This window comes from Leptosomus discolor, chromosome 9 (assembly GCF_034619465.1).
Source record: "Leptosomus discolor isolate bLepDis1 chromosome 9, bLepDis1.hap2, whole genome shotgun sequence".
Taxonomy (NCBI): domain Eukaryota; kingdom Metazoa; phylum Chordata; class Aves; order Leptosomiformes; family Leptosomidae; genus Leptosomus; species Leptosomus discolor.
The window spans coordinates 29,722,666-29,748,916 of record NC_141399.1 but is presented as its reverse complement, the minus strand read 5'-3'; the positions used below and the strand labels follow the sequence as shown (position 1 = coordinate 29,748,916).

The 26,251-nt window shown below is 45.6% G+C and overlaps 1 protein-coding gene across 1 annotated transcript in view; it reads left to right on the top strand.

Annotated features, from left to right (window-relative positions):
- Positions 1-26,251, top strand: part of GPC3 (glypican 3) — a 153,619-nt gene that overhangs the window by 56,566 nt on the left and 70,802 nt on the right. The window contains exon 3 of the mRNA XM_086470175.1: positions 15,247-15,941. Within this exon, the coding sequence (XP_086326301.1) occupies positions 15,247-15,941 (695 nt within the window). The remainder of the gene's footprint in view (positions 1-15,246; positions 15,942-26,251) is intronic.

The window sequence follows — 26,251 nt, the reverse complement described above, 5'->3', positions numbered from 1 at the left end:
TTGGTAAATTTTTGTTTTAGTGGGGAGGTAAAGATTAGGATGAAACATAAGTGTCTTCATAGGAAAGATGAATTTGCAAAATGTTTTGCTGTCTCATTTGAGTGGAAGCATGTGATTTTCTGTTCCCATAACCTTGGGGCATTACAAAATTGTGATTAAAGCTCTAAGAACAATGTGATCGGCATTAAAACTGGTAAGTTTGAAAAATGATACATTGTGAGGTTTTCCTTAATTTGCTTTTCTTGTCTTCCAGCACTATAGGTCACATTTTCAAGCTTTTTCCCACAGCAGTGGGGGCTAGATTGTTTTGGTTTTTAATTGTAAACTGAGGTCTGTATGTAATCAGCTCTGTCCAAAGCTGGGGCTTCAGGAAAACAACAGATTGTGCAAGATGTGAGTGCTATTCTGGTGGTTGGGAATAGATTCAGCCTCCATCAAAGGTGAAACTTTACTACAAGTATCACTTGTTGGAGTGGGGAATACACCAGTTTGAATCCTGACTGTATGTATATACTTAAGATGAAATGGTATGAAAACATTCAGCATGCAAAGAGCAAGCTTTCTCATTAAATATGTGTTTAATGGGTACCTCTATTTGAGCTTTCAGGGGCGAAAAATAGTCTATTGGCTGTCTATACAAATTGGGCAGTAATTTAAATGGTACTTGATGATAGGAAATCAGAAACACAGCAGAGATGTAGATGACACTTCTAGCTTTTTATGTTGTTACTCATTTTTATAAGTTGTAGTCTATTTGCCTGGATAGTTAATTCATTCATGTGCAATTAAAAAACCCCACAATGTGGACTTCAAGGAGACTGCACACAAAACACAGAGGCTTAGTAGGGTATTAGAGATTCATCTGGGTGCCTGAAATACAGAGGATCTTTGATTTGGTTTGTGTCTAAGTGGCCTTTGTTTAACTGATAGCTGCTAACTTTGTTTAACTGATAACACATGTGCTGTTAGTGGTCTTGACCTTTTTTCAGTTAAACTGGCTTAAAATGGAAGTGTTTATGGGGAGATTCTGCAGCCCTGGCGTGCATGGGCTCTTTGTCTTGGCTGAGGCGGGGTTTGGTGTCCGGGGGGGGGGGGGGGGAGTTAGCAAAGAGCTGCATGTTTGCAAATTTTAATGGCTCTTGCTCCAGACGGCTTTTAACATACTCCTTGCACTGCCACCCTGGGCACGAACTGCTTTTTCCATCACCAGTTTTGGTTTTGTCACTGTGGTTTTATTGCACTTTAGATTTCTTGGGCATGTAAAATGCCATAAAATTGGTAACAGAAAGAGGAGGGAGGTTTGCAGTGCTACCTCAGGCTTAGTAACAGCAGAGTGGGCTGCTGCATGCAAAGGAAAAATGAAAGGAGTGCTTTGTGCCCAACTTTGTATGCTTTAGAGGCTAGATCTGTGTCTGCATGGACCTGCTTTGTGCTGCTGCTTCTGGAAGTCAGGAGGAGCTTTTCTGAAGTCTGTCACAGTGAATGGTCCGCATTTGGAGAGAAAAGTCTGCCTTTGCAACAGAGCAAGTCCGTCCCGTCTGCTTGCTGGCAGCATTTTCACTCTGCCTTTGACTCAACCTCTGTGAGCCCGCAGCAACTGCCATGCTGAGCAGCCCCTCTGCTGGTAATGCTGTGGGTTTTGCTCGCTTGCTTTCCCCATCTGCCCTGAAAATGAAAGGAATCTGTGAAGAGTTTTGTAATTGAAAAGCACATGGAGAGGGTGGCCACGGGGCTGCAATGTGGTTGTGGTCGTGTGTATTTTCCGGGAAGGCTTTTGTGGGCGCAGGGATGTTGTACAGCATCCTTGCTCTTTTGCTGTCCCCAGCTCTTTCCTCGCCTACAAAGGTCCCTCCGTTAGCTGATTGACAGAGTGTGTATGTTTCACCAAATGGACTTGGCATCTGCAGATGAAGGGGCAAAGACTGCCCATCAGCTAAGGCAAAACTGCCCTGGTGCTTCATCCTTTATGTCCCAGCTCAGGGGGAGGCTGTTCTAGGGGACCTTCAGGAAGGTCCTTGGGTCTTGTATGAAAAGCTGAAAACTTTGAAGAGCAGTGAGGACATGTGTAGAAGAATTCTATTTACTTTGAACAGGAAAATGTACTTTGGTATAAAAATGGGATACTGTCTGCAAAGAAGATGCTTGCCCCTCCTCATCCATGTTGAGAGACAAATTTGTTCCTAGTGCCAGACACAGGCATGCAAGTCTCCCCTTCTCTCTTTCCAAGGCTCTTCTCCATGCTGTGGTGCTGTGTGCTTCTCAAGCTCAGGTACAACTTGGGTGAAAGAGGTCCAAACCCAGGTCTGAGCCTTCTACTACCCTGTAGGTCAGATCAAACTAGCAAAGTGGTGTGAACTTTCAGAGACATGTTGGGGATGTGCACATAACTCTGGGCTGCCAGTGTTTAATTCCTTTCCTTTTCCCCTCCATCCCTTTTGTGTTGCTTGTGTGGGAGGTTGTGCAGTGGCTGAGCCGTGGTGGATGCTGACAGTCCGTGAGCTCTCATTTGCTGATGCCTCCAGAGGACAAACAGCAAACGATCAATTCAGATAGTGGAAAACGGGCTGGCTCTTCTTGCGGTCTCTAGAGGCTATAAAAACTCCCATTACTCTGTTATCAAGAAGGATCCATCTCTGACATGCCCGAGCCAGTCAGTTAAGTGCAGACCTCACAGGAAATGAATTTTTTGATTCTTGACAAGAACTCAACGAAGAATAGCTTTTCAAGGGAAAATATTCTTCCTGGCAGGAACAGTGATAGGCCTGGGGTAGGGAAGGTGGTTGCCTTTGGACCAGAAATCTCTGTATTTGAACCTGAGCTCTTTCCCCTCTGATTTTTCTCTATGGATATAAAAAAAAAAATAAATCAGGTGTAGATTCCCAAAGCAACTGAGTAATTGTACATACATTGTTGTAACCTCTCAAATATTAGTCATTCCGCTGCAAGAGGAGACTGTGGAAGAGAGGTGAAGCAATATGAAGGTTCAGAAAAAGGCAACACCTTTTCTTACTCAGCAGAGTATCTCTGCAGAAGAAATCATGCAAGCACTTACTCAAAGACCCACTAACACATTAAATACCTGGATTGTGGCCTCTTTAGATGGGCCACAGTGCAGTATGTCTTTGAAATGACCCTCAGGGGCTCTGCCCTCCCTGTCCAGCAGTAAACTAATTCTCAGGACTAATGGTAAAATTCTGCAAGGCGTGAATTCCTAACTTAAGTAAATTTACAGTAAGTTAATGGATTTTCCAGAATATTTCTTGAAACCTATTTGTGGTAGCATCATTTTTACATGCACAGTAATTGAAAAAGTTGTCAAGTGATAGGATTTATAATCTCTCTGACCTGTGTTTTTCACGCCTAGGAAAGGCTCCATAATAAACACAATGTTTGCCGTAAGGAAATACCTTGTGTGGAAGTATTCAGAAGGGAGGTGTCTCTGGGTGGTAACTTTTCTTTGGAAAAAAAGGATTCTGGAGTTATGAGAAGCTAATACTTAGTAAATGCCACCAAGAGGGTCACATACTTATGCGCTGAGAGTTGCCGAATAGACAAGTCGGAACATTGTAATGATGAAGATTGATCTTCAACTTGGTTAGATAATATATTCTGTGTTAGTTTCCACATTCAGCCTTTGAAATATGCGGTCTTTATTTTGAGAGGATTACATTGAAAGTATCCTTTGGAAAAAGTGTTTATTTTTTTCCAAGCATATTTGTCCTTGCTCCTTTTTATCATTATTTATAAATCAGAAGTTATATTGATCTGCAGATTACATGTTAAACCATGTCTGAGCAGTGGTTGCTCTATTACTGAGAAAACTAGCTGCCATAAAACTTTTGGTAAATTTATCGATTGATACTCTCCGTGTTTCTCTTTAGAAAAAGAACAAGCTGAATTTTAATATACTGGGAACACGGCTGAACACATGGCTCCCCTGTTCAGCAAGGGATTTAAGACTGCGAAGAACTTTCGAGAGATGAATAGTGCCATTACTTTGCAGAGGATTATTCATGTTCTTGAAGGAAAGCCTGTCTGGAGCGGGAAGTGGAGCCTCGGATTGATTTCTGGCAGCAGTGGTTGTAAGCCTTGCTCTTGAAAGCCAAATTATCACCTTGTGCTCACGTTACAATGTCTGCCTTGCTCTTATGGGGGGAGTAAGGAGATGATAAAACATCTTCTTTTTAAAATGAGTGTTAATCAAGATGTGGCTTTAAGCCAGGACAAGTGAGATGCAGGAACCACATGGGATTCTGGGGATGACCCAGCCATGGGCTCAACTGGTGCCACCAGGACCTGCCCATGCATCAACTTAAAAATCAAAACCAACCAACCAAAGAAAACGTAAAAAACCCCCAAACCCCAACAACCAAACAAAAACCCCAACCAACCAACCCCCCCCCAAACAAACCCCCCCCCCAAAAGCCAATCACACCCCCCCCCCCCCCCCCCCAACAAACAAACAAAGAACACCCACGAAAAAACCCCACCAAACCAACCAACAAAAAAACCAATACCCCAATCCTCCCAGCAAAACAACCAGTATCTTTAGGAGCTCTGTTCAAGATACCACAGAGGAAGGAAAGAAAGAAGTGAGTCCAGTTTTTGGAAAGTGCTAAGTCTGGAAACTGGGACCATGGGTAGGTCCTCCTTTTTTTTTTGTGGATGGAGATGGTGCCTGCAGTTTGTGCATCTGGGATGTCCTGAGCCCTGTTATAGTAGTGCTGGTATGGGTATGGTGTCCTGTGTGTCCCTGTGATGTCTCAGGCAGGACAAGGGTTTGAGTACCCTGCTCTGTGTTGAGCAAGATGCTGCTAAAATATTCTGTGTGTGCTCAGTGAGTCAGGTGCTGCCAGGGAGCATCGGAGGGGCTGGTTACACTTGTGCTACTGACATGATCAATGGTCTTATTTCCATGTTGGAAACTCCTGTCCTTTTCTGAGGTGTCTTGAGACAAAATCAGCTTAAAAATCACTAAATTGCTTTTGAGAGCCTAGGCACTGTTCTGTGTCTTGGAAACAACCTCTCCTTAGAGGAAGAGTGTCACAGTGGTGTTGGTTGCTGTATGTTACTGAGCAAATGTCTTTTCCAGGTTCTGCCAGCACAGGTAGGAAGCTGAAATCAGAAATAAAGGGGCTGCAGTGACTTAAAAACAGTCAACAGGTGCCCTTAAATAAGTGCAAGTCCTTTGTGTTACTGTAGGGATCAAGAACTGATCTTTTCTATTTGTGTTTCATCAGGCAGTTGAGATAACTTTAAAGAGAATTTGGCCAGGGGAGATTATAAAGGAAGGAATTTGCTTCTTAAATAAATAGTCTGCTCTCCATTGTTGGAGACTTAACAGGCTGATAAAAGCCTGCTGGAATGAAAGGGAGCCTGGAAAACCCCGTCACAGATCTGCCTTGCTCTGAAGTTACTGAGACCAATGCACTTCCAAAGACTTTTTTGAATTTTTGAATACAAGCTCAACTTGACCTAGTGGCTTGCTTTATCTTCATTTATTCTGATGAATAAAGGAATTTGCTAGGTATGCGTTTTTTTCAGAAATTCCTTATAACTTTTAATGTAAAATAAATGGAGGAACTACACAAACTGGTGTCCTGGTCTTTACAAATGCTTGGCTTGTAAATTTGGGAGGGACTGTATGGAATCACTTATCCTGTGCTTGAAATGTATCCCGTCATTCATCTTTTAAGAGGCATGCTGCTTTTTTGATATCTTTATAACCTCATTAGGTGGATGTTGGAGCCTCCAATTAGTAAAATATGTCGGGAGGGGTGACCAAGTGCTGGTTTCCTTGTGTCTCCTCTCTTTTTTTTAAATGCACTTTGTGTTTAAAAGTAAAATCAAAACAACCCCAGATGTGGCTTTGCAGTGGTAAAATGCCTGGGTCTGCGATACCTCTGTCTGCTCAGTTACCTAGGGCAGAGATGCCCCTTCTGTGGGGTTTTCAAAGCTATTCCTGCTGCTCTGGGGCTCTGCTCCCTGGTTGGGCAGCTGGATTAAAGTAAGAGTAGTAGATGGAGACTGTCATCTCTGCAGCAAATTGAAGAGGTAAGAAAGGCTAGAAGCAAAGAGTGTAAATATTTGGGATTAAAAAAAAAAATGGTGAAGGTGAAAGTTCCCCAGTGATGTGACATTAGTTCTGGAAATGTTATTGATATAATTATAACATAACAAAAGCCTGCTGGTGCTGTTTTCAGTGATTTATTTTGTTCTGTGGGATTGGTTTAATTAACTTTTCCCCTTTAGAGAGAAAGAGGAAAATATGAAATATTTTGAGGGTACGTACTTCTGCGTGTGGCTGAAAGCGAACTCTGCATTGGCTGACCCTGAGCTCTGCCAGCTCAGCACTCCCCACTGCCTTCCCACGAGGCTGGGTTTGGTGAGACCGCTCTGACCCCAGCAGTCTCTGCCCTGAGGAGCAGCAGTTTGTTTCCTTCTCTCTCTATTGCAAAATCCCAGCCGTCTCGGAGAGGATAAAAACACCGTTTCCTTTACAGTAAATCACTTCTGCAGGAGCAGCATTCACCCTGCACAAATGGTGGGTGCAGAGTTTGATGCTCTCCAAGCCGAAGGCTTCCCTCCGTCATCAGGCACTTCTGCATCTGGGCTCTGCCATGCCTCTTCCCAGTGGTCCTGCTGCACAGTGCATGCCTAAACTGGTGCCCAGTGATGGAGAGGAGCCTGGACTCGAATCCCAACCCTTACGTGAGCTTCAGCATCAGGGTGGGGGTGTGGAGTGCATGGGGAGAGGTTTACCTCTCTTTGGTCTGACAGGTTACCAGCACAACAACCTTTTTGCTACCGAAGCCTCTTACATCTGTCTGTCTCTGCTTTTCCTACTTGTGCTCTGAGGGCTCAGCTTGAGCCTGCTTCTCTGAGTCCTTACTCCTCTCATTCCCCTTGGTTTTGATAAAGAATCATGTTCATCCACCATTCATACCATCCCTGACTGTTTGCATTTTTGCATTTTTAACTTTGTCTTTATTAAATTTTCAGGAATCTCTTAAGCATTCACACATCTATCATGGCACAAAGCGGACTATTTCTTGATACTCAGGAAAACAAATTATACAGTAGATGTGCAACTCATATTTAATCAAAATAGCCACAGCCACATGTTTGTATGTGAAGCCCCAGAAAAGATTTTGCTGCAGAGTCATTCTTGAGAGGTGTTTGCTGTGAGATTTTTTTGGGGGTTTCTAAAAAATTTCACTTAGAGTGTATGTTTTGTATGTTGAAGTGGGTACTGCCAAGGGTCTCCAGGGACCTCTCAAGGCATCCTGGTGCCCCTTAAAAGAAAAGCTGCTTTCCTGTGGTCCCCTCCAGCATCCCGAATCCTGGGTTTTGCTGTTGTGAGATGCAGACGCCTGCATGGGGTACGGAGCATTGCATTGAACTCCTTCCAGACAGGGTCTGGTCCAGGCGAGGGGCTGGTTGGAGGTGGGGAGCTGTGGGCACCAATGTTTCTTGTCTTCTTGCTTCTGGGCTTGTAGCAGCTTGTGCTGGTGGGCTCTGCTCTCTGCAGTAACAAAGTCTTTGTGCATGGGATATAAATAATAAATGGGTGAACCACAGTGTGACTAATTGCCTAACAGTCAGACTGTTACCTAGAATACAATAGGAGCGCATTTTCAGGGTGTTTTGAGTGGATATAATGAGATTCTAGCATACAGTATTTTTATTAGAAACTTCAGGGAATATATTTCAAAATCCCAGGGCACTAGATAAGCTGAACAATTTAAAATAAATGGCTTTAGAGCTTGGCATTTTGATAGGCATAGGTAATTAGGAGGAGACTCTTTTCTGACAAGAGAGTAATGATTTGGCTTTGGCTGGTGAGCAGCACTGGTTTTGGAAACTTTTAACCTAGCTCCTGCAGGAGCGAGGGTGGTGGGCATGGAGCTGGAAGGAGCCCTCCCTCATTTAAAGATCGGACTGAGACCTTTCTTCTCTTGATCTGGTGGTGATGGAGCCAAGGTAGAAGGTGCAAACATCGATGGCTTAAAATTTAGAAGACAGAATAACTGAATTGTTCTAATTTTTATTACTAATGCTTTGAAGCTAATCTCATAAACTTGGGAGCTCAAGTCTATAGTTTTTACAGTGACAATATTGTAAAAGTAATCCAAAAGGCTGTGTCATAGTTGAAAAAAAGCATTTCCTAAGCTCTAAACTCAAATGTGCTCAGAGAAACAAACCCTGTAAGAGCAGCAGTGGCACCATCTGATGGGTTTTGTAATACCACAGACAAAAGTAATTATGCTGTTTAGAAGAGCCTTTGTCTCCAGATAATGTTGTTAAAAACTTGCAGTATAGTGTAAATCATAATGGAACAAATCTGGAGTCTGCTCTTATTGCTGCCAGGGGAAAATATCTTGGATTTTGTTTCCTTTCTGCTCAATATATTGCAAACCTTTTCCAAGTTTGTAGATAAATATTACCTGCTGTTTGAAAAATGACTTGCGGTTCATCTCACCAGTAGTGCCTGTGGCAGCCAGGCCGTTATTTCAAACAGTTGTTTCTCTCTTGGTGAGCTCTTTTGTGTGTCTTTCAGGAACACAGGCTGTTGCAATGCATCTGAAGTTGTCTGATTCATTGGAGATATTAAAGAAGTATTTCCTTCTTTAGAGCTCACTCACATGTGGATGCCTATGGCTCCTTTTACTGCTTCCTAGCAGTACCGCGGCAGTCGCTGTGTTGGAAAATACTTTGTCGAGCTTACAAAACCCAAAACTTCTAGCATTTTGTTGATGAACATTTGAATTCCCACCTGTGAACATTGGTGGTTTTTTTGAGGGGCTGAGTGTTTTTGGTTTTCAGGTGTATGGGACTTTTAAAGATTTGGAAATTTGGGCCTGAAGGGGATGCAGCGATTGCGTTGGGACCACTAAACTGATGAATCTTCCACTGCCCTGCCTGGAGACCCATGTTTTTGCCTCAGGATGGAAATGATTCCTGTGGGCTGAGGGTTTCCTGTGCCTGATTCTCTCCCAATGTGATTTGTGTCCTGAGGAGTGAAGGCAGAGGGATTTGCATCAATGGGTTGTTTCACAGGCAGTAAATGAGGTTTTACCATTGACAGGGAAGTGCCAGAGAGCAGGAAGGGCCAGGGCAGCTCAGCAGGTGAAGTCTGGCTGTGCCAGGGGCTCTCCGGCTCCTGTGGTTATTGCTGCATCTTGCACAGAGAATTTGGTGCCAGGTCCTGTGAGTAGGGACCCTCTGGGGAAAGGGTCTGGGGGGCAAACCCAGGCACAGGAGGAGAGCCATTTCAGCCTGAAAGAGGGACTTCAGCAAACCCACTGAGCTTCAGGAGCTGGTTCACTTGCTGCCATGAAGCAGTCACATCCATAGATGAGATTTATGGAGGGAGAAGGGGCACATTGACACCTAAAAGGCATTTAAAGTGCATTTTGATATGAAGAGTTGGTGAGATTTGAAAATGGTCCCACATGCAGGACAGGGGAGCGCTGTGTGCAATGTTGCAGCCTGCAGCCCAGGGTGCTTCCAAGCAGCAGCATGCTGGGAAAGGTCAGTGAATCACAAAATGCATCACCTGCGGAAAGAGAAATTCAGCTGGATGCCAGTGATCTGTGTTGATCTCAAGGAAGGTTTCTGCTGCATGGAAATCAGTTTCTTGTTTGTTTTACAGTTCAGGATAGTTTGTGAGGATTCACCACTCTGCCACAAAGTCCTGGAGGAGGTAGCCCTGAAGCTTTTATGGTGAGGTAACAAGGTGATGACCTTATCTACTTGCCTGGCTGTCTCCCAAAAAATAGAACTGAGCATTGTCTTTACGAGCTCTTGATAGTGGAATAACAAATATGTTGTATTCCTCCACCGTGAAGGGATGTCTTTACATGGTCACAATAAGGTTTTAAATGTGGGGAGACAATTGCTTAGTTAAGAAAACAATCTTTTGCAAAGGAATGGGAGTTGGGAGCTCAGCTCCTGATGGGGGCAGTGGGAGCAGGCGTGGTGGGAGCTTCCCTGCTCAGAGAGCACTTTCTGGTTGCATGTTTTGTGTGCCTGAATGCCAAGAAAACAGTAAAATCAAGCTTGTAGGTGCAGTGTTAACCCCTTGATGTCCATGTGCTGAGGGATGCACGGGTCACATAATCCTGCACCTTCACCCCACTTTGTTCCCTTACAAGGTGTACCATGGAGGATGGGCTGCTGATGCAGCAGGTTTTGCTGTGCAGCTCCCTCATCTTTGGTGTGCCTTTGCCAAAGCGGACTTGTGTGATGCACAGAAAAGGGCAGCTGTCCATGTGGGAAGCTTGTGTTTCCAGCAAAAAAGAGCGGCACGGTAACGGAGGGGCAAGCACAAAGCCCATGACATGTGGTGTCTGACTGCCATGGTGGATCCTGCTTTCCCCTATGCCCTGCTGTGTGGCAGCTCACACCTTCTCCCCATGGCTGTGGGGGAGCAAGAAGGTGGCTGCAACGATAGTTGCTATGGTGCTGTTTTTTGGTGAGCTGGCATGGGGGGACGGAGGGAGGACAGACCTCCCTGTTCCTGGCAGCAGCATCTTTCCAAACACCTTCAGTTGCTTGTGAAGCTGCACTCCCTGAGCTCAGATCTGGAACTGCTGGATCAGGGCTGGGTGCTGTCTCTGTAGCTGCCCTGGCTCTGCAGCTGCTGTTGGATTTTGGCTCTTGCCTCTCTGGGGATGCCGTGCAGGAATGGCTCACTGGGGTTGCTTGCACCGGCTCCTTGTGGTTCAGGCGACTGCATCACATAATCTCTTAAATAAACCCAACAAGTCCCAGACTCGGCTGGAGCCTCCTGCAGCCTGGGGGAGCCAGCGGGATAATCCAGAGCTCCTCCTGCCCCAGTATTGGCCCCTTTGAAGTAGCTGCAGCTCTGGAGCAAATGCGCCTTCTCGGGAAAGCTGGTGTTTTTACTAAGCAGCAGACTCTTACTATCTGAGCTGATAATGCAGTGATTTCCTTCTTCTGCCAGTAATCCCCACTCAGGGCACTTTTATGCTCTTTTACAATTTATTTTCTTTTCTCTAATTGCCAGTTTGCAGTGTCCGTGCAGCTCTCCCTGGGATGTGTTCTGGGGAGCTTTTGCAGCTTAGTCCTTCCCTCCTGGCCACTGGAACCGGGCAGCAATTCCTCTCCAGGTGCTTCACTAACAGTCCTGTGGGAAAAATAAGTAATAGCCCACGCTTTTCAGTTGGTGCCTGATAAGTGTGGTCTAGAGTAGGGGTTCATCTGTTTCACACACCCTTTGGGAGCCCTGATAAACTGCCCTTGACAGAGGTGGTCAGCAGATGTGCAGTACCAGTGCACCAGGTACAATGCTTTGCTGGTGATGGTGCTCTGACTCTCACTCTGTGCGTGGTCCCTTTGTTTCACCCAGGCACCATATGGTTCTTTGCATCCATACTGGGGTACAGCACCATGATGCTGTGGGGTGTTAAATTGCTCCCAAATTTTGTTGCTGTGTTGACTGAAATGACTTTGGAGGGTATATGTTCAGCTCCTTTTAGATACCTGTGGATGAAATGTGCTTAAGAGCTACCCAGGCAGGAGTGACTTTCTGGCATAGAATCATAGACTCATTTAGGTTGGAAAAGACCTTTAAGATCAAGTCCAACCATTAACCTAACACTGCCAAGTCCACCACTAAACTGTGTCACTAAGCACCACATCTACACGTCTTTTAAATACCTCTGGGGATGGCAACTCAACCACTTCCCTGGGCAGCCTGTTCCAGTGCTTAGCAACTCTTGTGGTGAAGAATTTTCCTAATGTCCAGACTAAATCTTCCCTGGCAACCTTGAGGCCATTTCCTCTTGTCCTGTGGCTTGTTACTTGGGAAAAGAGAACTGACCCCCACCTCACTACAACTTCCTTCCAGGGAGCTGTAGAGAGTGATAAGGTCTCCCCTCAGCCTCCTCTTCTCCAGGCTAAAAAAACCCAGTTCCCTCAGCCGCTTCTCATAGGACTTGTTCTCTAGACCCTTCACCAGCTTCGTTGCCCTTCTCAGGACACGCTCCAGCACCTCAATGTCTTTGTTGTAGTGATGGACCTAAAACTGCAACACGGATATGGTGGCCCTTAGCAGCTCAGGCTTTTGTCTCCCTGAGCCAGACTTATGGATCAGGGCTCTTTAAATTTTAGTGCATGCAAAAGCGTGTTTTTGAGGTTTTTTCCTGCTAATCACATAAGAAAATATTTTAAAAGCAGATAAATAACTATGTGGCATGGTCGAGTTCTGCTGTGCGTGCATAGCTACAGTGATGGAGATTGTAAAACATGAGCTCTGCTCTGCTGTGTGGTATCTTTGCCTGCTGGAAGTTGGGTGCAAGTCTGATGCTACACTTAATCAGAGCTGTTAACGTATTTACTCTGCTTCAGCTAGACCTGCAAACCGGCTGCCTTAAATTGTGGCTTTTGAAAATATCCTTGAAATTAAAAAAGAAAAAGAAAGAAAAGATTCAATTGTCCTCCAGCAATAGGAGTTTCAATAATGCCATGTTATGAGCAGGGCAGATTTTACCAGCAGCAAATCCAGGCTGTGGGATTTTATGGGGGATCAGAAGCCTGTGCTGCTTCTGTAATGCGGCTTCCCCTCTGTTTCCCCGCGAGGCATGCTCATGGGAGCGCAGGCGACTGACCCACAAAGTTTCCTCCTCTTTGAAGTGCTCAGAGTCTGGCCATGGGTCACTTCTGCTGCTGGCAGCTGGGCCTTTAATATTCTTGCAGCCAGCCCTTTGCGAGGACTATTTCAGAATAAGCAACTACTAGGGGAGTTGGGTGTGAGAGATTTTGCATGTAAGACTCTTTTTTTTTACAAAGTTTTATTATTTCTTGCATCTATTAATAGGGCAGCAGGAGGCTCCATATGCTTTTATAGTCCCTGTTGCGCGCTCATATATAATGGATATATGCAAAAGCTCCAAGGCGCATAAAATAGACACTCTTAGCCAGTTATTATGATAGAAATTATGTGCATGTCATGACCTTTAAAGCAGTGGGACTGTGTGTGCATGCTCTTCTGATACACCACTGTTTTCGATTCCTTTCTGAAGCATTTCTCGCTGTAGGAGGTTTGCATAGGAGCCTGGAATATTTTTCTAATCAGCGAAGAGTCTCTTGGCTCTGATGATAACTTGCAAAGCACAGAGAAGTGAGAAAAGGGAAGAGGGATGACTTTTTTTAAGGGAACTAACAGAGAAGAGGTTAAAGGCGAATGGTGAGGCGCAGCATGAAAATCCTGGCACTGTCTGCAGTGCTGTCAAAAAAACACTGGTCCAAAAAGTTCTTTGTGCTCTTTGAGGCAAAAGCTATTCTGGTGCTCTTGAGGATGAAGGAGGAAAAAAGTTTTGTAATCCATGTGCCCTATTTAAAGAGACTTTTTTTGTTTTAAAACTTTTAATAACAGTGCAACCAGAATTTGCTCTGCTTGCATAGCCTGCACATTTACCCTGCTCCATGTCAGACGTGCCATTGTGCCTGGAGAGCTTTGCAATACTCTGTGTGGGTGTGAGGAGCAAGATGCCTGCTGTTGTGGCAAGGGAGGCATGGAGAGAGGGACCCTGTGTCCTTGCAGTGCTAGGAAGGATTGCTGTCATCTGGAAGCGCAGATGGTTGCTCTGGGCTTGCTGGGGCAGTCGTGGTGTGGGTGTCAGGGGCTGTGGACAAAATGCTTCAGTGGTATATCTGGGAGGTGCGCAGGCCCCAGATGGGATGGAGGAGACACTGTTTACAAAAGTATATCAGTAATCTCTGCTTTGATCGCTGCTTACACTATGGCTTTCTGCATGCTGGTGGGGGGGACAGCAAACAGCACTGGGTCCTTGTCCCACCAGGTGTTCCTGCAAAAGGTGCACCTGGGAAGAAAGAGTTGGAAGTCCTGGAGATGTGATGGTCTCAAAAGCTCTTAAGTAATGCAGAGCGAGCAGCAAGGCCTGACATTGCTTGTGATAGCGTTGATACTGAACCACTGTGGAGACATGTCAGGCCATGCTCAGCTGCATCCCAGCCTTAACAAATGGGAGAAATAACACTTATGGTTTTAAAAATTAAACATTCCCTTTAATTATTGAACATGAATAATTTTCATGCAAATTGAGCCTGGATGTGTGTTTCCAGAGTGACACAGTTGAGAGCAGTTACATTGTGGGGTGTCAGTGACCTGTGAACCAAGAGGCTGTTCATTATTTTTAGCATTTTATGAATAGTACCCTGGAGGGTGGGACACAGACTGGTAGAGAGACTTGGCTGAAGGAAAAGACTTTAGTTTGCACTGGTGGCCTCCTCTTCTAATACTTTAACTTGCAAACTGGAGTGTGTGTAGGTATATTGTCTTTGCATACCTGGGTATGGATATTTGGGAAGCCTCCTGGTGAGGAGGGCTGTAATTAAGGGAACAATGGCGCAGTGGCTGTGCTGCTGGAGGCTTTCCTCTTGCTGTGTGGAGGAGGTGTGGGCAGAAAGTCCTCAAGTCTTTGAAGGCAGAGAGGGGAAGATGTGCCATGGCTTTTCCTACTAAATTGATGGTCTCCTTGTGAAACGAGCTCCATGGGGCAGTTTCACACAACCTGATGTGTGTGAGAGTGGTCCTGCCTGGGCCCCCACAGATGGACAGTATGTCACCAGCTCTCGGACCATGGAGGAGCTCATGTTCAGGGCAGATGAAACATTGGATCTGCAGCTGAAGTGAGCCTGGTGCATTCAGGAAAGTTACAGCACTGCAGGGGCATTTCAAGTGGCTTTGAGGACACAGTGCAGGGCAGGTGCTGGGGCTCAATTCCAAATATCCTCTCTGATTAAGCTCCTATAAGTATTTTCCTTTTCATAATGGAATGTCAGCATTTACTGTTTCCTGATTTTAAACAACTGTGCAGTTTGTCAACCCTTTTATCTCTGTCTTAAATGAAGTCTGGAGATAGAATTCCTGTTAATTTCAAATAATTATGAAAGGGGGAGAGAAAGAAATTGTGGTCTAGCCCTTTTCTTGACTCAATCTTTTCTTAAAAGCTGAAATGTTAACTAGATCATAGTTTTTGCCATTTTGAAATGTAGCTTGTGTTTGAAGAATGTAGCATTTCCCCTGAAAATCACTGATACTGGTAAGCTTTGCAGCAGGCACAGCTGCCAGAAGATGTTTGACCCAAAGTGGGCAGGATGGGACCAGCCTTTGCAGCAGTAATGTGGTATAACGTTATCCTCCCTGTTTCTGAGGTCATTGTCTCTTAATAACTTTTTTTTTGTTCTGTTTTGCAGAAGCCTTTGAAATTGTAGTACGGCATGCAAGAAACCTCACCAACAGCATGTTTAGGACCCACTACCAGAGCCTGGGGCCCAGAGCTCTTAAGTTTGTTGGAGAACTTTTTACTGATGTCTCGCTGTACATATTGGGCTCTGATATCAGTGTTAATGACATGGTAAATGAATTTTTTGACAGTTTATTCCCTTTGGTTTACTCTCACTTGATGAATCCTGGCTTCCCTGATCCCTCTGTGGAAATGACTGAATGCCTGCGGGCAGCCAGGAGAGACCTCAAAGTCTTTGGTAACTACCCGAAGATGATGATGACGCAGGTGTCCAAGTCACTGCAGGCTACACGAGTCTTTCTGCAGGCGCTCAACCTGGGGATCGAGGTGATAAACACTACTGACCACTTAAAATTCAGCAAGGACTGTGGACGTGCGCTGCTAAAGATGTGGTACTGCTCGCACTGCCAGGGGCGCCTCCTGGCTAAAGCCTGTGCCAGCTACTGCAGTGTGGTGATGCAAGGATGCTTGGCGGGTGTTGTAGAGATTGATAACCACTGGCGAGAGTACATTGGGTCTCTGGAGGGGCTGATGAAAGGCATGCATGGCACCTATGACATGGAGCATGTCCTCCTGAACCTCTTCTCCTTGGTGCGGGATGCGATTGTCTATGTGCAGAAGAACGAAGGAAAGCTCTCAACAACAGTGAGTAGTTTTCTGCAGTTCCCTTAGCTCACTGCCACAGCAGGGCTCAGTTGTGGACTGTGAGCTCTACATGTTGAAACCGACCTGTCCCTTTCCTCCAGCCAACAAACCCTAATGCTCCAGTTACCAGCTCCTCTCACCTCCCTGCCCCACCCAGTCCTCTGATTTTTTAAAAACTTTTGGCAGTATTTGAAACTGGTGTTCATGTGGCCTGGGCTTCTGTTAAGGGCTTTGCCTCTTTTCAAGTTAGTCAGAGCAGAAGGGTCTGGAGTCATCCTGGCATCAGCCTTGTAGCTGGGGTGTGAGATAAGGAGATGAGATGTCCCAGCATCTTCAGTACTCCATGGGTGCTGTACGTGCCTTGGGTACTCTGAGAGGCTGGTCCTGTTCTCCAGGTGTCCCCTGCTTCCTTTAACATCACGAAAATGCACCTCCAAATAGATGCCAAGCAGAGCCAAGTGCTGTGGCATCCCCTGCTTCCTGATTTATTAAAGGACATCTGGTTTTCCCTCTTTTGGTAACTCATTCCAGTTTTGGGCCATGTTTAATCCCAGGGGTGAGGTTATTTCTTATTTATTAGGAGTGACCTGACTCTTTAAAAATACATTGTATGAATTTCTGAGCCTCCCAGGAAACTGAGGCTTTCTTGGTCAGAAAGTCCTGCTGCTGCCTTTGAATGCCAAGGACAAATGGACTGTGGTAATATTGTGCTTGTTTTACGGAGGAGATTTTTCTTGAGATACAATTGAGCAGCTCCATGCAGGTAGGGTAGAGTTGGGGATGGGAGCGAAGGTGTGGGAATATTGTTATAGTTTGCTTAAAGCCAACAATGATTAAAATCTGCCACTGTTTCCCTGTTAGCTGCTTGTTCCTGTCATTCTTGACTCCTGTTTACAAAAGAACTGTGTTTATGTAGGTCACTGTAGTACTTGCACTGTAAGTAACTCATCTTTTTTGGGGACCGTGGAAATGTATCAGCTTGTGGATTTTGAGCTGTGTGGCATTCAGCCAGAAGCACTCTTCTGTGCTGTTTTATGTGCCATTTTTGCTCAGTGATTGCCTGAGACACAACCACACATATGCAGGCTGTGAAATAACGTGGTGGGCCTTGGGAAGTAGTTTAGCACACATGGTGCAAGCTCTCTTCGTTGCTTAGAAGGGGTTTAAGGACAAAATCTCCAGTGAGCTGGATTACTCTTGTGTTGTGGTGACCAGGAGGAGGCTGTGGCTGAGGGCTGGGTTTTGGTGTTGGCCACCAGGGCAGATGGATGCAGGCAGGACTTGTGGGCAGCATGTTGGGCTCCAGGGTACAGTGCAGGACACTGGCTTTCAACCTCCATGCCTTAGCTCCTTTCTGCAGAAAATCCCTGTTTTACAGCAGCCAAGTGTTTCTCGTGCCCCCAGGATCACAGGGAGGTTCCAGCTGACAGGATCTGGGAGCGGCAGCTCTGCTGGGCTCGACTTCTGCTGCTGTGGAGCCAGGGCAGGTGGTTCTCCCGTTGGTCAGAACCTGTCACCCCTCTCTGGAATAGCAAAGGAGCAGAGATGTAACTGTAGGTTTAGCTTGAGGTCAGGTGAGATGGAGAATTCATGTTACAGATGATAATGATGTATACAAGAGAGAAGACCCAGCTGGAATTTCCAAGGCAGTAAGAAACAAAACTTACTTCTATATGTAGCGTGAGCCTATTTGATCTTGAAAGATCAGTTGACATTCAACTGTAAGCAAAAGCATCCAACATGTTTCGCACCATCAAACCTGCTATGCTTGTAGGTGCTAAGACAGAACAGAAACATTGCCCTTACAGGCTGTGTGTGCAAGCACACACAACATGTGCGTTGCTGTACGATCCTGAAAGGATAACTGTTTGTCCTCCCGTATCCTTCTTTTATTGGCACAACAATAAAAATGCACTTTTTCTTGAAGATGTCCATGTATACCATGAAGGAACATGACTGTCAGTTATGTTATTGAATACTGAGACCTTGATCTGTCTACAGAGAATGTGTGTGTGGGAAGATGAGTTGATGGAGTGCCACTAAAGTCAACACAAGCCGTGGCAGTGGAGCTATAATCTGCCTGTCCTCTGACAAACAAGAATGTAAATTGACTTCCTTTAAAATAAAAAAGTCACTGAGCATTGCAAAAACATTCAGTGCTTTTGTACTTGATAAAGCTGTTTGAATTCATTAGTGCGATATATAGTTAGGTATTTATTTAAACATGACTCTTTTTGATTATTTAATACTTGAGTGATTCTTTTGTTTGCTCTAGAGACATTTTTGACTGATAGGAGTGCACAGGATAAAATTCCAAGACAAGCAAGTCAATTGTCTGGCAATTGTCACTAAGAGAAAGGCCACTGGGTTTTAAAAGTTTATTTTTAAAACACCAATGTTGCTCAGCTAAGGCTCTTATGTCAAACCTGAGCCCAGAGCACCTTTTTTTTTTTTTTTTTTTTTTTTACAAATGAAGGTATGAGCTGTTCAGTGGAGGAATAAGGTGGTAATGGAAGTGCTGACAGTGTGAACTACAGCATTGTGGATGGCCTGACTCTGATAGCCTGTCTGCATCTGGGATCTGGAGTAAATATCTCTGCCTTTAAGTGATAGAATACAATTTTTCTTTTAGCTGTGCTGGAATGAAAGTTTCTCTGTTAAACTTATCAGCACATAATGAGTTTCAAAGAATATACCCAGAAGGAAACAGTTGTATTTACTGTTATCCAGTAAATATGATGGGTTTTAGACACCATTGTCATATCGAAGTATAAAATGCCATGGAGTTGTCTTTGAAAATGTGGAGCTTTGCTCTTGCGCTGGCTTCTCATATCAACCTCTTTTATTACTGACCTTGGCCACCACTACTTCAGCAGGCAAAGTTCAATTCACCTTTATGTTATTAAGGATAATGACAGGTTATTTAATTGTCATTAAAATCCCTTGGAATTATGGAAAACTTATCTTCCATGTCTGTAGTGATTATGGGCTGAATAACGACACTACTGCCCTTGCAGGTCCTTTGGACTTTGTTTTTTCACATCATTGGTGGCACTTCTGCAGCAATAGTTTTTCTTCCTGGTATTTCAGGTCCTTGGATGTGTTACCACCCATCCCTAGGCTGGTTTTGGGCATTTGCACAGGGACCTGGATCCCTTTTATAGCTTGCAGCAGACCTGTCAATAAAGGGCATGTGAACTTGAGATCCAGAGCCTCCAGGTAGGATTCTGATGAGCTCTGCAGTCCCCAAGGAGGAGTCATACTGCTGTTAATCTGCTTTTGGAAAATGTGCGCCTCTGGGCATGCATTTAAATGTAAGCCTACAGGTCAGTGTTCTTCCTGGTATGTAAACAGCAATACGGAAGAGTGAATTCAGTAATATGGCAGTAGGCAGTTCCCATCCCAAGCCTTGCTTTAATAGCTAATTTGTCAGCGATGGTGTGTGTTAGAGCTTTATTATTTCTGCAATTTGTCTGTTTAAAAACTTCACTCCTAAAATATGCTATTAAAGTACTTTGTCAATGAGGCTGAGTCTCAGGGCAGACTGGGGAAAAAAAAAAAGTCTGTCTAGGGCTATATCTGTATTAATTTTCCTATCTGCTACTTTCTTCCTGGTTGAAAATGTGCATAGTATGTCCACCTCCTTGTAGGCATTTTAATCGTGAACATAGGGAAGACTGATTTTAGTCAGTCTGTTCGTGCTTTCCCCTACAAACAATTGGAGAGGTGTAGTACAAGTAAACTTCATAAAATATTCAACCCCAGCACCTCTTGAAGTTAATGCTTTCTCTGCTGTTGGAAGTACAAGAGAGACAATAGATCTGGGTGTCTTACATAGCTAATAGTTGATCTGCTCTGGTGTTCCCCACCTTAAGCCAGCACTGTAAATGTGTTTTGAAAGGTTGCGGAGTTGAGGTGTGAAGGCTGTTGATTTGACACAGATATTAATTTATCTATGTAAATATGTTTTTCTTAATGCTTTTTTCCCCTTCCTGTAACTCCTCAGGGTTTTGAACTCATCTCAGAAGAGTGGGAGACAACAGGCAACTCATAGAATAGTGAGACACGAACCAAAAAAGGTGGGTGGCTTGGGGTGATTCTGTAGCCATGTATTACATGTGAGGAGGAGGATGCACTGCAGGTGTGAGTTGTCAGAGAAAGGGATGTGGATTTTGGCTGCATTAGCTGCTTTGTCCTGCACCCCAGCAGGACACATGGCCCCTCCCAGCCCTTCGGATGGGGCTGGCAGGACTTCTGCGCTTTAGCTGTTGTGTGGTGCCTCTCTGTCTGGACATGGAGCTGCAGTCGCTGATCCCCACCTCGCACAGTGGGACTTTTTGCTTGGCAGGACCTATATGTGTTTGTGTAATTAGGGTCGGGCATAGAAGATACTGTGGAGCTGATGTGTCTGTAACATGACCAAATCTGGGAATGAGAACATGTTGCAAAAGAATACAGGATTAGTCTCACTGGTCTCACAGAAAAAGTACATTATGAAAAATACCAGCAACCTACCACCAAAAGAATGTATAGCAAGAAACTTCAGTTAGTCCAGGGTCGTCAGGCAGGTGTGCCCCGGCCTGTGCATCTGCACCTCTAGGGAGAAATGCAATGACATGGGCTGGTAGAGCTGCCCAGCCCCTGCTGCTCCCCGTGCAGTTGGTGGGAGTGTGCAGCTCTATCTGCAGAGTACTGCCTAGAAAGGAAAGAGCAGGGAGCTCAGCAAAGCATTTTTCTTCCTTCAGAACTGGTGGCTGAGTTTCTATAAGATCCTATTAAATTGCAAAATCGTAGAATCATAGAATGGTTTGGGTTGGAAGGGACCTTAAAGATCATCTTGTTCCAACCCCCCTGCCATGGGCAGGGGCACCTTCCACTAGATGAGGTTGCTCCAAGCCCCGTCCAACCTGGCCTTGAACACTGCCAGGGAGGGGGCAACCACAGCTTCTCTGGGGAACCTGTGCCAGTGCCTCATCACCCTCACAGTGAAGAACTTCTTCTTGATATCTCATCTAAATCTCCCCTCTTTCAGTTTGAAACTGTTACCCCTCATCCTATCACTACCCTCCCTGATAAAGAGTCCCTCCCCACCTTTAAGTACTGGCAGGCCGCTATAAGGTCTCCTCGGAGCCGCCTCTTCCCCAGGCTGAACAAGCCCAGCTCTCTCAGCCTGTCCTCACAGGGGAGGTGCTCCAGCCCTCTGGTCATTGTGGCCCTCCTCTGGACCCGCTCAAGCAGCTCCATGTCTTTCTTGAGCTGGGGGCCCCAGAGCTGGATGCAGCACTGCAAGTGGGGTCTCATCAGAGCAGAGGAGGAGAATGACCTCCCTGACCTGCTGGCCACACTTCTCTTGATGCATCCCAGAATACAATTGTCTTTCTGGGCTGTGAGCACACATTGCTGGCTCATATTCAGTTTTTCATCCACCAGCATCCCCAAGTCCTTCTCCACAGGGGTGCTCTTGAGCCACTCATTGCCCAGCCTGTGTCTGTGCTTGGGATTGCCCCAACCCAGGTGCAGGACCTTGCACTTGGCCTTGTTGAACTTCATGAGGTTTGCACAGGCCCACCTCTCCAGCCTGTCCAGGTCCCTCTGGATGGCAACCCTTCCCTCCAGCGTGTTGACTGCACCACACAGCTTGGTGTCGTTGGCAGCCTTGCTGAGGCGCACTCAATCCCACTATCCATGTCACTGACAAAGATGTTAAACAGTGCTGGTCCCAATACTGACTCCTGAGGAACGCCACTCATCAGTGGTCTCCACTTGGGCATTGAGCCATTGTCTGTGACTCTTTGAGTGTGACCATCCAGCCAATTCGTTATCCGCTGAGTGGTCCATCCATCAAATCCATGTCTTTCCAATATAGAGACAAGGATGTTGTGTGGGACAGTGTTGAATGCTTTGCACAAAACGAAGGCAGCCAGACTTTTGTTCAACCGATCTGTGCTGAGGAGGGGAGCAGGTTAGAGGAAGGGTACCAGCACCATGCAGGAACAGGGTGCAGTTGTCAATGTGCTTACACTGGGAGCAGATCCCTGCTGTTTTACTTCCCTGCAAACACCTTTAAAAGACTGTTCAGGTCTGGGTTCACTAAGTTATATAGCTGAGCTGCTGAGGAGGTGAAGCCACAGTGCAGGCTGGGTTTGGTTTTACCCCAAAGCTGGAGCGCTCACCCCAGCCAGCGCAGAGTGCCAGCTATGAGCCCAGCTCTGACATTGGACATGGGAAGCTGCTGGGGGAGCCCCAGGGAGGAACAGCTGGGCAAACTGGACCCTCATTTGCCCATGTTTTTTTTGAGAATCCTGGTAGGGAGACCACAAGCATGCTGAAAAGATAACTAGCTGCTTTGGTTGCTTGTAGCACCACAGAGAGAAACATTGCTCTGTTGCAAATCAGTGTAGAAATTTGCAGCACTAGCAGATGCACAGGGATGAAAATCAAGTATATGTAAATAAAGGGACCCTGCACCCAGGCATGAAAGTGTCACCTGTCTCCACACACAGTGATTCAGTGCGTTTGTCAGCATGGCGCTGCTGGGGTGATTTTCCCTGGATGCTGCCCGCGAGCTGCTTTTGGAGCTGGCTCACCTGGCGACTCTGTTTTGCTGGGTGGGTTGCAGTGGCAGGGAGCTCTGGTGAGTTTTCCTATTGGCTAATGGATTTCTTTCTGTGCTAGAGCTGGCAAGAGATTTGCGAGGAAAGCTTTGAAATTACAGCACTGTTCGAGAAGTCATTCCCTTTGAGACACTGAGATTGGTTTCTTTGTACTTTTAATGTGGGTTGCTTTCTGTTGGCATCACTCATGGGATAGTCGGCTAGATATATGGCCTCTGTATTTTCAGTTTCTTTATTGGCAAAGTTTAATTCTCAGGCTGTTCTCTAATGCTTGCTGGAAGCTAGCTCCATTTTTCACTTAAAGCTGGGAATACAGGTAAGGTTTTGATTTTCACTGAGCTCAGACCCACTCATAGCTATCCCAAGGTATGTTTATCGTGTACTTTTGTTAACCATTTTGTGATAAGTGGTGTAACATGCATGATAAAGCGTGTTAAAGCAAGCATCTGTTCCCACTGCAGGATGAAAATAAACCTGATGCTGAGGACAGTATCAGCAATGTTCCCATTCCTGTGAAAATACCTTGGGAGTATTACGATTAGTTGTCTATTAAAGATTTTCTGATGGTTGGGGAAGCATATGGCAACACACTGAACTGTACGTTGTTGATTTTGATCTAGAAACCCCACGCTGTTGGTGGCTTGGCTGGTTCTGAAAGGAGGAGGGCAAAAATTGTTCATGCCTGCAGTTTTGCAACCCAGTATCAACAATTTTGATCCAGCAACTTTGGCATGCTGCCGCTGCTCTTAAATCATTGGTTTAATATTCAAATACATGGTAGCAAATTAAGGGTCTGCATTGCATTTTTGGAAGGGACTTTAACATTGATGCTCTTGACCATCACTTGCCTCTCTGAGGGAGTGAAGCTCAGAGAGTATTTTAAGCCTGTTGAAAGTTTTACCTCTTGTCTGGCCTGGGGAGGGAGGCCACACTTAATTCACTGCTAACAAGAGCTTTGCCAGTAGAGGACACAGGTAACACACTTTCATGGTCTTTGGTCAGCCTTGCCCTTTTTCTGCTGGGGTCCCTCATGGGCAAAGTGGCATGCTGGTCTCCCCTCCTGCTTGCCCTGATGACATGGTGAGGCTTTGGGCAAATTTGTCACCGAATTGAGTCCTAACAAAGCCGGGTGAGTGTGTGGGGCTGTGCTGGGGAGCACACAGGGCTGCACAGAACTGCTAGGTGGAAGCAGTGGATGTGGCCAGTGATGCTCAAACCTGCCAGTGCAAAGCCAGAGGAGATGGCATTGAATATCAACATGGATTTAATTTAAAATAGCATTTGATTTTGCTTCCATTTGTAAACTTTTATGTTGTCCTCTCCTTTTTTTTGCTCCCCCTCTGCCCCTTTAACTTTGGATGCATTCTAGCCTCTGGCATGTTGTGCTGTTTCAATGGAATTTGCAGTGATGCTTTTTTTTTTAATTAAAAGTAGAAGGTAGCTGCTAACAGTGCCCCCTTCTCCATGCATGCACACACGGCAGCGTGGGGAGCATGCTTTGACAGCTCGTTTGATGCCCAACCCAACTTTACACTGAAGCTCACATGAATCTTTTCATTGACTTCAGTCAGAGGCAGATCACTCAGCTGGTGGCAACTTCATCCCCACTACCCTGTGGCTTAAAAAGAGCTTTTTAAGGCTGCTGCATTTCATGGGCGGGATTATCATATGGCGCCCACTGAGCCTGGCTTGATCTCACTTCAAATCACGTGTTGTCTACAGCGCAACTGAGATGCACGCAGGTTGCACGCGGTGGGATGTCTTGCATCTTTTCCGAGCTGAAGTCAGAACAAGCCTAAAGATCTTGTGCAGATTAATTACTGGTTCTGTGTACCTGTTTGCACATACTGTGCCTTGGCTTGTTCCTTGTTTTAGTGGAGGAGCTGATTTGTTGTTGTGCAACTGGCTCCCAAGCGTTTAAAAAGATAATTTGGTTCTGAGATGCCCTGACATTAAGTACAAAGAGCAAGCAGAGGTAGTGGTGCAGGATATGGTCTTAACAGTTGGAGATGAGGGTACACAGCTTTTTGATATGCAGCTTTCTTCACTGCACAGAGCATCTTCTTTTTTTACTCATCTCTTCTTTTTCTTGGCTCCCATCACAGCTGTGTTTGGCAGCTGGACATGGGATGTAGGAGAGGAGAGGGCTGGTGATCATGTCATCCAAAGCAGCCTGTGTGTGTTGCAGGAGGGGATGTGTGGGGGTGTCTGTTCCTTGGGCACTGGGCTTTAGGCTTTGAAATTTCAAACTGTCTCATTTTGTAATAAATTGTAGTGGTCAAGGACATAATAATGAGGTCTTGAAGTAGATTGGATTTAAGCAGAAAAAAACCTGAGCTTCAGGCTGAACCAAAGACCACAGCATCAGAAAGTTCCCTCGAGGAGTCTTGAGGCTTCTGCTGCTTCAGGAGCCGTGGCAGAGGTGCTGTCTGGGGAGGAGCTGCCCTCTGAACAGGGAGGGCTGGGGCATAGCCCATTCACTGTGGGTGTATTTGCGGCTGAGCTTTACAGCTGAACCGCCTTCAGAATTAAACCAGCCTTACACTCAGGGTCCTTGCTGAGATCCAGATTCAGTTTATGTGAAGGATGCTTCAAGTGGTGCATGGCAGAAAAAGGAGGCTTTTAGGTCTGGGCTGACCTGCCTGGCTTCCGAGGAGCCCACAGGGAAGTTACATCCACAGTGTGAACTGGCTTTCTTCTTATTTAGCTTGGTCCAGATTGTTCCTCCAGACAAGCCATTGCCCTCTATGCTTACTGGGGCATCAGGGAGCTGCCTCTGGGATTCTCTTTCAAAAGTGGCTGCTGCACATCCTTGTTTTATCAGAGAGATAAAACCCCAAGTATCAGCCCCGTGGACACAGCTCCCTTATTTGCTGTCCAGATTGCTGCAGCCTCCTGTGACCTCTATTAACATGGATGCCTTATTAGCAAAATATATTCTGGCCCATTTCCTTTCCTGGAGATTTTTATCCTTGCTAAAACCCTCAGCTTTGCAACGCCAGACTTGTGCTCACCAATATCCATCACTTTATGCTTTTTACACTAAACCCTCTTTTGGCCTCATTATCCGTGACTGCAGTTTCCACTAAGACCTCCATCTGGGGTCATTTGCCGGGCATCCTTCATCTTAACCGTGCTCAGTTTACTTCCAGCGACAGTAAGCCCCGTGAGTGTTGCTGCCTTAAAACTAGCACTAACTCTTCCATTAGCAATGCTGATGAATGAGCCAAGAACAAACCAGAAACTTTAAAGCAACCCTCTGCAAAGCAGAAATAGTGCCCAGAGCTGCCTGGGCGGAGCAGCAGCATTTTGTTTTGCGCTGGAGAGGATGAGGGGCTGCGTGGCAATGAGTGGTTTGCTTCATTTTGAATTCTCTGCCTGTGTGTGGTGCTGAGAATTATATCATTTTTACATCTTATTGTAAAGTGGCTTTGAGGTACCAGGCATGAAAGATGCCATCTACAAATACATTTAGCTGAAAAAAAAATGACAACAAACAATTGAGGCAGATTTTTCAGCTGTCTGCCGCAGCAACGCACCTCTCATGCCTGGCAGAGCTCTCAAGCAGTCCTCTCAGCCTTTTCAGGTTGCTGCAAAACGAACCGTTGGCCTTTTCCATCCCTACCTGTTGTGTTCCCTCACTAATAAACTCCCGAGGGCATGGAGCCTGGTCTCAGAGGGTGAAGTTTGCTCCTA